Below are 15634 nucleotides of genomic sequence, written 5' to 3'. Positions count from 1 at the left end.
ATAATCAGTGTTATTTACTTCACCTGTCAGTGCTCTTAATGTTATGGTGGGTGGTGTACATGTGCAGTATATGGGTCCAAGGATACATATTTCCCAACTGGGGCAATAAAGTATATTGTATCATATGTACTTTTTATTTTACCACAAAATCTGTGTAAGTTTCACTCCATGGAATTGTGTGCATGAACCTGTAAATGGCGAAAGTTTTATGTATGTGTTTGTGAATACGTGTCACTAAGAGTAGATTCCTATCCGCATACTATATATCTGTGCATGGGAGTGAGTGTGGTACTGTGTTCTAGGAAAGACAGGAGAAATGAGAGGCAGCCTGTCTATATGGTGATCATGACAATGATAGTGACAGGCTCTTCCAGTTCTCGCTTTCTGTCTGTCTGGGCTGCTGAGGAGCAGAGTAAAGGTCTAGAGTTCATTATCAGAGATTTTCCTCTTGAAGGGGTACAGCGACCAGAGCATGTGGCAAGCTCTCATAACTCCCAACGATGTCACATAATCTTTGTCCACTTACATCCAAGACACAGGGACCTGACTTGTCTGGAGTGGGCCTGTCTCACGAATATATTCCCATTCAACCCAGGAAATTAATCTGAAAGCGCCTATAGAGAAATCGTCATTTCAAGCCATTAGCACTTGCGTGCAAAGCCGGCATCACTGAAATAACCTGGGCAGTGGAGAATATTGGACTTACTGGAGCAATAGTCAATTTATGCTACATAAGTTGGGAAATCACCCACTTGGGGAACATTGTAATGGCCTTGTGAAAATATGGACGTATGCTAAAGAAAACGTATCAAAACCTGCCAGAAGAAATTAAATGACTGGGTTTCACTTCTTAAACAGCCTGAAGAAATATTACAATAAGCATAGCAACCATATAAGAGGAGAAAAACTTCACGTCATCTGTCTCTCATAAGATGAATTCAAGGTGGGCCACACAAGCACATAAACATGCACGTATTAAAGCTGCAGAGGAGGAATGAAATAAATCCATATAACCACTTTATGGCTTATCTTTATAGGATGTGATTGAATTTTAATGATTTTCCAATTGATTCCTGAGTAAACATTGACATTTGGCCATTCTTCAACACAAATCTGCCAACGACCAGTGTCAGTCAGCTGTTTTATTTGAATGGAGGGATTTTTTTAGACTCGGTGATTGCGGGACTGGTTGCATGCAGATAGCGTGGTCTTTCGGTTGCTATAAAATGCTCGACTCTCGGATCTAAAAGTAAAAAACTTTAAAAGTGCCCCGAACCCTCCTGTTACTCAAGTTAAGTCAAATTTTGGAAGCTAAATTGATTATTTATTTTTTTTTGGGTTCCATTTCTGGCATTGCCGCCACACCCTGCATTTGAGATTGGTATTCTGTGAACGCAGGCCAATTGGCAACTGCTGTTTACTGCCACCAGCTGCTTTTGCTCATTGAAGTTGTTGCCTCTCTTTTACACATCAATCTACTTTCTCTCCTTTTTCTCCCCTCTCATTAATCTTTACAAGATCCCATAGTATAGCGTAAGTTAAGCTTTGCCATATTAACTGCCCTTTGAGGCCTGTTAAAGCTATTTTTGATAATGCCTTGGTTTTGATTAGAATATGACAAAAGCGTAGATATCACTTGTCGAGCTAATTCTTTTCCTCATTAAGTCTGTATACTGATGGATTGGTCGGAGGTGTGCAGACGGCAGACAGTCTCTTGGGATGTTAGGTGTTGTTGGTGTAAGACAGCCAGGGTTGGACTCCATCTCCAGTCATGCTGAAGATGTTCGTTTTAAGTCTCTTTCATGTTGTCTGTCTCAGGTGACCCAATGTGTCCTTCAGACACTTTTTGTGCTGTCAGAAGTTTCAAAAGCCTCCTCTCTTGTCCTTCTCCCCGTCTTCTTCAGAAGATCACCTTGCCAATGCTTTGGTGGGAAAAGGGGGAGGGGTATGACTGTTTAAAGGTGATAATGGTCTTTAATCTGCACCAATGATGATTTATCAGCTCCTGGCCAGCCTCCCGCACTGACTTTAAAACATGAAATAGAAACTATTACCTATTACCGGCTCATCACTCACTTCTTAGAATTTCTGAAGGTGGGGGAAAAAGAGAGAGGGAGAAAAAGATAGAGGGGGAGAGTGACGAGGTTGGGGGAGGATTCATCCATCTCGTTTTTTTTTCTTTGCAAAGCCACCAGAGCTCCAATCCAATTTGCCAGGCATGTGGAGTTATCCTTAAGCCTGTCAAATGCACTGACAGGGAAAGCTGTCACTTCTCATATGGTCATATGGTCACAATCAGCACTCAAGTTATTTATAGGTCTCATCCTTCACACATTCACTACTACAAGGACCCCTCAGCACACTGCAAAACCATAAGAGAGCCAATTTACTCATTTAGTATCACCTCTTTACTTTGTCATTTTATTATACACATTAACAGCTGCTGGGAATTTTTAATGGATCCACCTTCTGTGAGGTGGTTTTGGTCTTTAGCAGTCCTTAGAAATTCACAAGAACTCACCCAGGGGCACATACAAAGGAACAAAGACGCAAAATAAACTAATTTTCTCTTGATAGTCTCATTTTCTGCAGCTATTATACTATAGTATCGACATTAATTTGGTAATTCTATATTCAGGTAAGTATTCTAAACAGCTTTAAATTAAATGTTAAAGATTATGGTAAATAATGGGATATTAGCTTGCACTTAATGTGGGGGCAAAGCTAATTAAATTGCTTCAGATATTCCTGCCTCCACTTGGACTAGCCACTCAGTCCTCAGTTACCAACAGTGCAATTATTGCTTCATTTCCATGGCATGGTCACTGACTTTGCGTGTGTGTGTGTTTTGTCATACCTGTAGGATATGTGTTAACTCAGCAGGTTGAGCATTACCAAAGACCTCTATTGTTCTCAGCTCTACAGAGAGTTCTCCAAACACTGGCCTATAATTAAAGGGCTCACTCCTACTTAATTCTTTTGTTGCCATGCCCCCCGTCCTCCCCCCTCCAAGCTAGGGGTTAAGGATTATGAGCATTTTGTGTATGTGGGTGCACATGTGTGCATATGCATGTGTGTGTATCCAGACAGACGTAGCGACAGTATCTTAATTTAGTTTCGACTCAGTGGTGCATTCATTCACACATCAGCCACCACAGTCACCATCTGTGGGCAAACCCATGACCGCTTGGCCTGTTTTATTTTTATTAGCACTAGGGGCTAATCCTCTGTGGCTTGTCTGGGACTGTGGGGATACCCTCACAAGTGTCTTCCCTGTCACCCATTCCTTAAACCACCTGAAGGTGACAGTGTTTTGTCATCAGTGCCTCTCAGCTCCCTTCACTTAAAGTGCACTCTAAACCCCCGGCACCAAAGTAAGCCACCTAACCATGCCTGAATAATTCTGTCATTAGGAGCTTGGCTGAGTGCTTTGCTGTGTCACATTTAAAATGCGGCTTCTTATAGGGTTTTTTGCCTGTGAACATGTAGCCTTGCCAAAGGGAGTGAGATGAAATAAAAGACACACAGAGAGAGTTTTATGAGAAATACTTTATTTTTTTCATGCCTGTGATATCCTCCCTCACGTTCCTCTCATGAAGCTGTAGTTTCATTTAGTGTCTGCTGAAATGGCAGGAGTTCCTCTCAGTGGGGGGAGTTAATTAGATAGATTTCTGTTACTGAGGACACAGACGCTGCTTCTGTACTTTTCTGTAATTTACTGTTGCTGCTGCCGCCCTCTTTCATCGTATCTCTCTCACTCTCTTCGCAGATCTGTTTTTCCCGACTAAGAATCAGTTTAGTTAGAGGATTAGAAGAGATTACACTGTGATCTGGTTTGTGATAACAACTCATATTTGGGGAAGGCCTCCTATAGTCACCTGCAGAGAAAGGAAGAAAGAGACAAAACATCAAGCTTCTTTGTGTGAAATGCTAACAATTTGGCCCCATGACAGAGTCATCCTTATTAGCCTGTCTGCTGAAAGGCGTGGAGAAACATTATCAGATCTCTGTGAGCTAGCTGAATCCCAAAGCCCGTCTTAAGTTACACTGGTTCAAATCCCTGTGGCTGAGAAGAAACAACAGGACAGGCCTGATGTTAGTTTAAAGAAATGACCACTGAAGACGCTGCGTATTTATCCTCTACTATCTCGGGGCGGGCGGGGGGGCCGGGGAGTGGGGGTGTTTTTGCATAAGCATGTGTGTGCACTGGGAACATTGCCACTGCTGCTATCTTGTAGACTAAAAGCTTGTCACAGCTGACCTCATAGCTTTTTGTTGCGCTGAACATGGACAGTTATGGCCCTCTAAATCTCCAGGGAAGACAAAGACGCTCTAAGATCATCTTTGGCCTCGCTGCAATGTCACAAGATCAGGTTTTGGAAAATATCTACATATTCGTCAGTAAGAAAGAATTCAAACCAGCTCTTGTTTAGAGTTGTATGTTGACTTTGCTCCTCTTCAAACCATGTGATCCTACCGCAAGGGTGACACCTTATTTATTTAAACCAATTGACTTTAAAAGATATAATTATACTTGACCAACTCTGCACCTGATGGCCTTTTCCATGCCTTGATTATTGACTGCCAGTGCTCCTGATTAGCATGTCGGTCACAGGGGAAGCGGTGGCCCGCGGTCATGATGATAATTGAGATCATAATCACAGCCAATGAGTTTGTGTGTGTGTGTATGGTGGTCGTATTGGAGGATTGGGGGGCTCCCAGCTGTCACAAGGGTTTTTGATTGATTGATGCCTGATGCGAGATGATTGATGCGTACTCACATTAATCCGAGTGACGGCCGCGCTGAGCTCTCGCCGTGGCTTTAGCAGTTTAAGGCGGCGTTACGGCTTCATTAAGGCAGAGAGCCATCACAGCCATAGATCATGGCGGTGACAGGCCAACATTATGTCTGGCTAGGTTGATAATGATGTCATGAATGTGAGGGTCACAGGTTGAAGGGGCATTAACATATGTAAGGCTCCTGGAGGTTGATGGGAGATAGCAGTAACGGCAGGGTTTCTTCTTCACTGATTTGACTATGTGACTTTATGGACTGGTACAGATGCACTACCGCATTGTAAAACACACACAGGATAGGTGGATTTGAGATGTGAATATGTTTTACATGCATCAAGGTTAAAAAAGTAACAATTACTAAGTAAGTAACAATCCCCAAATTATTGTTCACTAGAAAAGTAAAATGTATTTTTTGAGCACATTTTGTTTTGTGTAAAGTTGAGGTGAACTGTTTGTCATAAAAATCTCTTGTTGGTGCTTATGGTTCATTTTGTTTAAGGATAGGAGACAAATCATTCTAAGCGTTGTTATGTGAACATTGATTAGTCTTTTTTAGTTCTGATTCCCTCATTTTCATCCTTTTATTCTCTTTTTGTCTCACCATCTGTCAGTATCTGCCAACCTCTTGACCCTCTCATTGATTATTACACAACATTGATAGCCTAAATTGAAATTATGCTGCCAGCCTCATCTCTTTTTTTTCGTTTGCTCGTCTGTCTGCGTTGGCCATTTCTAAAGGTCATGACCCCTGACCCCCTCCCTCTTCTGTCTTTCTGGGTCTCAGAAGAGGGCTCCAAGACTTAATCCAGTAATGGAGGAGACAGGAGAGCAGCCAGCACAGGATGCCAGGGGATGGCGGGGAGGGCAAAGGGGCAACAGCTCCACTCTTCTCCTTCTATTTCCTTTCCTGACATTTTTTTCTGTACCTCTAATACCACCAACCAGTAGCCTCCCTTCCCCCCACCACTTTCCCTATTCTCACCACTTAAAGCTGGGACCAGCTGAGCCAAGAGCAAAAAAAAAAATCATTGGAATCCATCTTTTTAATTCTGCTTTATTACACCCGCTATCAATATTGTTATTGTTTAAAGTGGCCCTGGCTCTAGCCGAGCTCTGACTGACGGGAGTCCCACCGTGCCTTTCTTGTTAATTATGTATAGAGGAAGTAGCGGCGGCACAGGGGGTCGTGGAAGAGAAGACTTGGGGGCTGCTTGTGTACAGGACGGCGAGGAGAGCTACGGAGGGCTGGCGTGAATTATTTACCGCTGGCTTGTGGCTCGCCCGCTGAGCGCCAGGCACTGACATTTGGAAAGGGAGCAATTGTCTGCATTCAGCACAGTGTGATGTCGTGCTGGAGTAAATGAGATACTTTACAGGTGCAGGCCTTCCAGAATGAACCTGGGAGACCTCTGTGCCCTAATAAAAGAAAGGATATCTGCTTGGCTTGTTAGTCAATTTTTTAAAAAATGGGTGTACACGTGACCAGATATGCCGCAGTGGAGAAGTAAACCTTCCAAGACAGCTAGCCCCACTGAAAATGATGCACCAGATGTCAAATGATACATTTCTGAATGCATACGTAATATATGGCCAATTCACCAGTGCCGCTTAGACCCATTTGAAATCTAATATTAGCCTTTCATTATAGGTAGCCAGTGAGTGTGTGTCACTCTGGCAACGTGCTAGAATAGCAAATGAGTAAGAGAGGGTTAGCTGCATGTGAATATTTGCATCTGGATTGGATTCATCTGCTCATTCACATGCTGATAGCTTGGCATAGATTTGCATTAAAGGACCATAACAGTGTTTTAATCCATTTAGTACATTTTTACACACTGTTAACTGTGGTCCAAAGCAAACAATATGTTGTTTATATGCGTTTCCCACCTCACCACCCCAGGAAACCATTGGTTTTCATTAATCACAGAATGCTATGAACATGGTGCATTCTCAGTAGGCTGCCAACGCATAGTAAATAAAAAATACTTTTTATTTTTACAGTGCACTATTGTTGCATGATGTGGTGGTGAGAAGTTCAGACATCCGCACAGGTCAACTGCTGCCCTTTAATTATGTCCTAATAATGATCTCTCTTCAGTTTAAAGTCTCTCTAAGTTTTAAAATCAGCATAGAGCAATGTTTGCCTGCAGGTAGTAAAATGCAAACCACTATTTTATCCTTTGGAAAATAGTCAGTAAATCATTTATAATTTGTAATTATCTTCAACTTGAAAAAGAAAAACTGTGTGATTACAGTATTTGGTAAACACTGGATATATATAGTACATGCAGTCACTGTCCCAGACATGAGCAAGTCAGTGAAGGTTAATTTACCACCACTTGAAATGTGAGATGTTTTGGATGGCACACTGGATGAGGTTGGAAGGTAGCTGACATCACTAACTTTTTCATGGGAGTAGTATTCCATCCCATGCTCTGGCTTTTAGCAGGGGCTCACCCCAAGACCTCCAGTCTGTCTTTTTTCCTGCTACTGTGCTGAGGGTTGTGGTACACTGTGCTTGAAAAGCCTGTGCCTCTCTATAAGCCTGCAGGCATTCCAGCACATGAGAGCAGCTGAAGGATGAAGCAGTTTCAGAATGCAAAGTTAACAGTAAGTCAAGAGGGAAGGAGGGGTTAGTCAGGGGGTTGCAGGGTCACACAGCTGTGTGATGAGCTCAGTTGGACCTGGCCAGGCAGGTTGGAGATGTTTGCAGGACTGTGTCTGTGGGACTGTGACTGTGGCAGTACACCAATATTTAGAAACAGGGAGAACAAGCAGCTTACCCTTTTTTTTATATATACTCCATAGTTTCAAAACGTTTTAAATTACTTTGTTTTCCAGTTTCCCCCCTCGAATATCTCAGTCTCACAACAATTTATTCATTTTCATTTAGCAGTTTGTCAACCTTCAGCCTTGGCATCTCTTTCACGCAAAGCACTTGTGGCATCCACACTTGGCTGGACAAACACATCTCAAGATCCACTCGGCTCCTTCTTGTCTAAGTGCTGACGATCGTCTAGCCTGCACTTCCGCCAAATTCTCCAGCCCTCTTTGGGTTTTGGAGAGCTACTCGAAAGAGAAACCTGCAAAGGTGACATGTCGCTGCAGCACACCAGCCTCACTGGGCATTTATTTGAGGTCACCTAATGCAAAATACAGCAACCAATTTCATATTTCATGGCGCCAACCTATACTTAGACCAAATATTTTGGTGTCAAGGTCCGTAAAAGAGTATACTGGAAGCCAAAGTCATATACCCCCAGCTCACTTCTTCTGGTGTCAAGCTAGCTGATATCTCATAAAAGCTGTCTTTAAAGCCTGATGGGCTCATAAAAGCTGAGCTAACCTGTTTAGATGGATACTTTAGCCTATGGTCTTCACACCTTATTTAAGACTTACTCTTCACTCTTCTTGCCCCAAAGAGGAATGCCTCTTCAGATTGCCTCTGTGCAACATAAACAGCCGTAACACTGCACGGTACAGAGGTAGACATGAAAAACTTGGATTTGAAGGGAATTTTCACCCTGTTATAAGACTCAGGCTGTCATGTGTTTTCATACTGTTGATATGCGTCTTTGAATATAGAAGATTTATTGTAGTAGAGTTCTGCGGCAAGATCCAGCAAATTAATTTTGTATGTGCTTGCAAGTTTTGGGCACGTGATTAACTTTAATCATTAGCATGCAGTACAGCTTTGTCTCATTACGAAGTGGCACTGCTCTGAACTTACTACGATGTGTATGCATGTGTGTCTGTGTTTGTGCCTGTGTGAATACATTATGAAGTCCCAACCATAAGTATCTCTCTCTCTCTCTCTCTCTCTCTCTTTCTCTCTCTCTGAGTGTGCAAGTGCCTCTGAATCAATGGACTGGGATTACAGGCTTTAACTTCAAAGTTCATCTCTTTCTTCATGGAGGACGCAGCTGTCAGTGAGAATCAGCTTGGCTCCTTTCTTCACAGAAAATAACTATAGAAAAGTTGCCAGCAGTTTAGGTGAAGAAAGTTCTCGGAGAGTCTATAAACCCTATAAATCTTTAGCCCTGCGTGCCCAACATGCTTTCCCGCTCCACATGATGGTGTGCGTTGTATGAAAGCACCTCAACATCTCTCAAAGAAACTTTGTATTTTTTTAATTCAATGTATGAGAAGGACAGAAAAGTGAGTCAGAAAAAGGTTGCTGTTGGTGGATATAAATTGGGTTACATTGGATTGGATTTGATGCAACTCATTAGAGTTAACTAAATGAATTTGTGTTTTCTCAGAATGTATGTAAGTTGTCTGTCCTTCGCTCTGAGTTAGAGCAGCTGCCGTCGCCTCACAGGATCAGTTGAATAATTGATACATTTCCGGACTGCACCTGAGCATCCATCTTTTTCTGGTTTTTTTAAACTTTTATTTACTAGAATGTTCTGGCTTCCCAGCTGGCTCTGCCACAACATTGCCTCCAGCCATTTCGCCGGCCTGTAGAGTCGATTCCCAGCCTCTTTCTCTTTTAGCATTAAAGCCAGAGACCATGTATTGGAAGTTTTAAAACAACCAAAAGCACTTTCAGTTCCACTTTTGTAGAAAAGGTCACACCTGTTTTCCCTAACCACGAGTAAGACATCCATACGGCACAATATGCAGAAACAAAAGCACCTTTGATCAGTTCCAGTGCATTCTCTTTGGAACTAAAGCCGTAAAACTTGACGGTAAAAAGGCAGGGCAGAAGGCATCGACGGTGTCTCTCTCAAATGTAGACAGCTGCAAGGTCGATTCCTCTCTTGCACCTGTATTTTAGCAATCCCTCAAACAGGAGAATGAAATAGAGAGAAAGAAAGAAATGTTTGTAATCAAACTACTTGTAGTGACGAGTTGTTGTAGCACGTGTCCTTGGGGTAATAAAGCAAACTGGGGTAAAAGGGGGGTGCCAGGCTTTATATGTGCTGAAGCAAATGGGGGTTTTGAAATACTGAGGGATATAAAGGGACAAAGAGAAAGCTGAAGAACTGCTGGTTTTTTTCATTTTCTGTTAACAGTGTTTTCTTAGTTTGAGGGGCCTTCTGTGGTTCCCCTCAGGGCAGAGCTGTTTCTTCATTTCTCACACTAGGGAAGCAAGAGATGAACGGTACACCAGGGGCCTGCAAATGCTGGACAGCCTGTTGGAGGAAGCATCTCTACAGACGCTACTTCTTTCCCTTGCTAATCAGAGCTCCACACTCCCCAGTCACGCCACCATCATGGCCTAGGCAGATATCCTAGATGATGGCCTCTTAAGACCCCCAAGGACCCCATATGGGCTGTTTTGGAGTCAGAAAGGAACCATGGTTACACATACACACACATTCACACCCAGCACAACAACAGCAACAGCCCCCATCACAAAGTGGGCTTTTCAGCTGGCACGGTGCCACTGTCAGTGCATCAGTCACAGGGGGACATGGGTGAAGTCAGAGCCTGACAAATCCAGGGTATTATCAGGCCTTTGTCCAGCTTGCAGCTGTCACTTACCAGGCTAGTGGGAGAGGATGAGGGGGACAGAAGGGAATTCATGACCTATCCCTGTAACCACAGAGGAGGATTGAGGCATTCAGAGATAAAACATGTGGGAAGAAGAAGAAAGAAATAAAGGAGAGAGATGAGGCAAGAGAAAAAAATGGAAGATATTTTTATGAAGACGGAAAGAGAGTAAAGTGGAGTGGGGAAGAAATGCTGGGAGAGCGCTATATGCTTCAAATGCTTTCGTTTGATTGCAAGAATCATGGCAGATTGGCCGATATATGCTGATTTTCTCTGAAGACTCTAAAAAAATGTTTTATCTTTGTCCCACTCCCCTTCAAAAATGACCAGCGGTAATGCAGATCTAATCTTTTTCTATCATTGCGGTAGGTCCCAAAGGCTGTCCATCTCCCCAAAAATGCCTCATCTTTCTGTCTTTGAAATAAATGAAAGTCCACAGGGCGATGGAATAAAGATGAGCTAAGCCTTTGACTTGATGCAAGATTGCCAAAGGGCCCAAACTTAAGAAGCCTGCCCCCTCATCTGCTGCATGGAGATACTGGGGCCAGAGCAAGAAACCAGATAATCTGATAGAATTTCAATCAGTAGTGATCAGATAAGAAATAACAGACCGTCTGATTTTGAAGTCACACCGAAGCCCCAACAGTTCAGCCTTTTCCACTTTACTTGGAAATGAACAAGTCTGTGACAACTCTCAGAACTCCTGTCAAACTTCCCTTGAAATTTTATCCCCAGGATTATAACACTCCGTAGCTCTTATTCTGATTGGCTGGGACTAGCCCCTGACCTTAGGTATGCTCATATGACCCATGTTACACTCTCAGTGATTGGATTACTCCTTTATTGGCCAGTGGCAGTGTTTATAGGGCATGCCGAGACTCAGCACGGCTTTGATCCACCAACAGAAGCGATAGTGTGCCATAGTTTGCATCCTCGGCCTAAGCCTTGTGGTGTGTGAGACATCTGCCAAATCCTCCTGGATCAAAGGATGACTATTACACAGACAGGCGTCCACATACCCCCAACTGCAGCTTTAGAGGGCCCATGACCCCTGTCAACGGGTCAGGTTAAAAAACACAGGTGGGAATGGGGGTCAGAAAGAGACACATGCACACCACTGGTTCCTCACAGTTTGTCATAAATAAAACCTGAAAATGGGATTTACTCACAAAGTTATATTCATCAAAAGTTCAAAAAGCTTTGGGCTCATTTTTTGTTGTTTCTTGAATTTTTTTTTACTTAACATTTTACTTTTTATTATCCTGTCTTAATAATGGAGAGGATGAGTAGGAGCAGCAGGAGGAGAATGAGATGAGTAGATGGTCTGTTGTTGTTCAGACGCAGCTGAATCCTTGTTATTCGACCTGACTCAGCGTGCCTGTGAATTCACAAGTTTACCTCTCCCAATAAGCCTTGAGAATAAGCTTTCAGCCAAGCTATAAATACAGCAGCGGTGTGACTTTACTGAATACAAGTGTCTATAAAGTGAGGAGAAGAGAGACAGCTAAAGGGAGATAGAGTGTGTGTCGGCTTCTTTGTGTCTCTTTCTACATCTACGTGTTGCCGTTTGTGTTCCATGGATATGTTTGCGTGTGTTTGGGAGCGACATGGCCAACCTGAGAGGCCAAGTGCTGACATTTCAGTCTGCGAACACATGGATGAATTTTGAGCAAATCTCATTATACAGGACAGAATGAAGATGCTGGCTGAGGAAATGCTATGGCATATGGATACTTTATCTCTCCCATGTTTTTTAATTACTTTACGGGCGGCATCCCATTTTCCATTGACTCACGTTTGAAAAGAGGGCTTTGGGAAAAAAAACAGCACTGGGACTAAGCACTGCAAGCTCGTGCGATCATGATGCAGACAGCCTGCCTGTACCCCTGAGTACACTTACACAACCTGTGACCTTTTTCCCTTATGCACAAACACATGGCTTACAGCAAACTGATGAGCCGCGCTCATTCATATTCCCTCATACACGTCTATTGCTGGCTGGGGTGACACATTTATCCTAATTGCTGAGGTGGTCGGCTGACGTAAATTGCCACCAGTTTTCCCCCAATCTTTTCTTTCAGCACTTGTTCTTCAGGCCCATTACAGACGTTGATGTATTCACAGGGGAATTTATAAGCGGTGACACCTGATGCATCAGCAACAATCATGCGGACTAATTACACAATGAGGTGCCCAAGCATTGGGGAGCTCTCAGAGAAGGCGGCTGAATCCATCTTCTTTATATATGGAGACAGGCCTGCTACCGGCTGCTACAGTGATAGTGGGCAGCTTCTAGTGCCTCTTTGATTCCCGTTCTTCCTCGGTGCTGAGCTTCCCGGCTCTTTTTTCCTACCATATGGATATATTTACATTGGAATATTTCATGGATTGCTTTTCAAGAATCCCATCAACTCGGTACCCCCATGGTGGGTGGAGGACCGAGAGGAGAAGCCCCTGCAGATAATCTAGATATTGCACAGGCCTCCTTTGAACTGCCATGACAAATTCACCCCTCGTAAAATCCCACCCCCACTCCCAGCCCCTATGCGATACAATTTCCATTTGTAGCACTTTGAAAAATATATTGAAGTTCCTCGCTGCTAGTTCTTTAATTTGCTGGAGATCTTGTCTTCGCTGATCTTCCCCCATTCCACACCCCACCACTTCATCCACCACACACTAGAGCATACATTTGGTCATATACAGTATACTGTATACTGACACCTCAGTGGGGCAATAGAAGGGCAATAGGTCTTTTTGTGTAGGAAGTGTATTGGACTCAAGCTGCCAGTTTATATCCTAGCTTGTGGACCCCGCTGGTCCCCACTGCCCCCCACTGCCCCCTCTTGTTCCTCTAGCCTAGTGGTGCACGTTTTGAGATGCTGATGCTAGCACTGGCCCTCCCTGTAGGGTCAAGGAGAAAATTTTGCGAGGCTATTGGTTTGGAGACAGCCTGGTCTTCTCTTTGACCAGCCTCAGGGATTAAACTAATTGCATGCATTGGACTTCCCAGATCTATGTTTGGTCTTTTCCCACCCATTACATTCTTGTCAAACATATTTCTCGAGCAGGGATGATGACATATACTGTATTTCAACATATGTATTAGCATGCATATATTAGGGAAATGTGAGGAAAATTAATTCAAAATTGCATATGTGTTTATTTTTTCCTCTCAATTGCATGCTATGTACGATTTAGCTCAGGCACACACATTTTCTTCGAATATATCTTTAGGTAAATCTAAAATCCTTTTGGTATATTAGTGGTTTTTTTGCATTAACAAAAAGATGTACATTGGTAATCATACAGAAACACATTCTGAAGCTGATAATGGTTTGATAATGGTTTAATAAATCGTGTGCTACTTTTGTAGTTAAAAGTAATAGAAACTTACAATAAAAGAGAGAAAATTTGGGGGAATCCCATCTCTTATGAGCCTTTAAGTGTTGCCATAGATTTTCACATATAGTCTATGTAGCTCTGTTGTTTATAGACTACAATTAGGTTTAAATTAAATTAAATTTCATTAACATTGCATATGCTGTTTAACCTCATGTAAATATAAAATGAACATTGATTTAGTAATGAACAGTAATAGAAGGACTTCGCCATCACCCCACTCCCTAAAAGCATAAGCCAGCTCACACCCTAGTGATCCACTTAATTGCCCACATCCACATAAAAGACATAATGTACGCTCCCGCGCTCCCACACACATAAAGCTATAGGAATCAAATGGAGTATAACTAATACAATTGATTTTGATCAGGCAGTACGAATAACACGATAACCGTGTCTCGCCAAGTGCTACTCAGGGGCATGCACCGAGACCCGTTCATCCTTTATGAGCTGCTATTTATTGTGCTTTTAATGAAGCTTGATTGGCAGCATGTCCTAGTGCCCATTATCATCAGAAGGATGTGCTCATTCTAATCTGCAATTATCGCCATAATTGCGCCCAGAATCCTCTTGGCCCAAATAAGCAATCACTTCCACCGCTGGTGTGCCACCTGTAAGTGCTACTCAGGAGGACACACACAATGACAGGGTGACAGGCCCTAGCTGACTTAGTTTCTCTTCCTTCTCTCACATGCGTTTGATTAACCTTTCCCTTTTTCTCTCAGCACCACCCTACCTTTATCTCCCTTTCCTTCCCTCACCCTATCAATCCCACTCCCTACGTCCCCAAGCTCCTATCCACTCCCAGCACAAATTCCTAACCTTTGGTCACTTTCATCTCTGTGGTATGCATAAATGGAGGCTTATTATCAAGCCGGTTGTCTCATCATAATTATGCGTTTTGTCATGTGCTGCCTCTGTAGCTGGTGATAAAAGGAGAGCCTGATTAAGCTGAGGCAAGGCTATTGATTCCTATTGACAGGCCCCTCAAAGCCTCTTAATGAAGGGGATGTAAATGAGGGTTTTCCACAGTGTTTAATGACTGCGTACCATAAAAGGCCAACATTCTCCTGCAGTCTAAAAGGGACATGCATCACTCACAATGGTGCACGAGGGACACTTTCAGTTATAGGGATGCTCAGGAGATTGGTGGCTGGAAGAAGGGAGGGTGGAAAGAAAAAGCACCTAGAGATGTCAGTCAGGTATGCAAAAGGGAATCAAGACTGTTAGATGAAGGAATGCTCAACACAGTCTAGAGGGGTGAATTATAAAATATGAAAAGGCATCAGTAACAACATAGCTATGTGCTTGTTGAAAAATTACCTCCAAATAACCACTAAGACTGCTATCTGGTTTCTAGTTCCACTATCTCACCTCCTCTTCCTCTCTCTCCCAGCAGTGACATGGCTCCCAGTAACCACGACCGGATACAAAGGCTGAGGCATGAGTTCCAGCAGGCCAAGCAGGAAGAGGACCCCAAGGACCTTCAGCACACCTACAGCTTTAACCAGTCCTGGGTGAGTGTTCGATAGGCGCTGCGCTCCATCAGAGTGGTGCTGAACCGCACAGACCCAGAAACACAAATACCCTATACTCAGAGCTCTTAGAGTGATTTGCCCTGACGCACCACTGGACACACTGATTAATGGATTTCTCACACTCAAATAATTTTATTCCTGTAAAACCTGATCTGAAACTTATTTCTTTGACTGCTAGTGACATGACCTTACTTGAATCAGAGTTGGGCAATGTAACACAGCATAATAATATCATTGTACAAGCACTAACAAATCAAAATTTCAATATTGCTACAAACTAAATACATTTTGTTATTGGTATTCTCTTCATGTTTATAGCTGTCACCCATTTCATTTGATCAAATATACAGCAGATAAACACATAATTGTAAGCTGTATTCTTTCCAGCTGAGGTTACT

At 43.0% G+C, this 15634-nt stretch overlaps 1 protein-coding gene across 1 annotated transcript in view; it reads left to right on the top strand.

The window, feature by feature from the left end:
* LOC118321211 (partitioning defective 3 homolog) overlaps positions 1 to 15634 on the top strand; it is a gene marked incomplete in the record, with an annotated part of 316585 nt that overhangs the window by 284878 nt on the left and 16073 nt on the right. Inside the window, 1 exon segment of the mRNA XM_035652443.1 lies at positions 15095 to 15215. Within this exon segment, the coding sequence (XP_035508336.1) occupies positions 15095 to 15215 (121 nt within the window).

This window comes from Morone saxatilis, unplaced genomic scaffold, assembly GCF_004916995.1.
Source record: "Morone saxatilis isolate NCDOM2014 unplaced genomic scaffold, NCSU_SB_2.0 Contig0, whole genome shotgun sequence".
NCBI classification, from domain to species: Eukaryota; Metazoa; Chordata; class Actinopteri; family Moronidae; genus Morone; species Morone saxatilis.
Note: the sequence above shows the minus strand (reverse complement) of the source record. Positions and strands in the feature narration are given on the sequence as shown.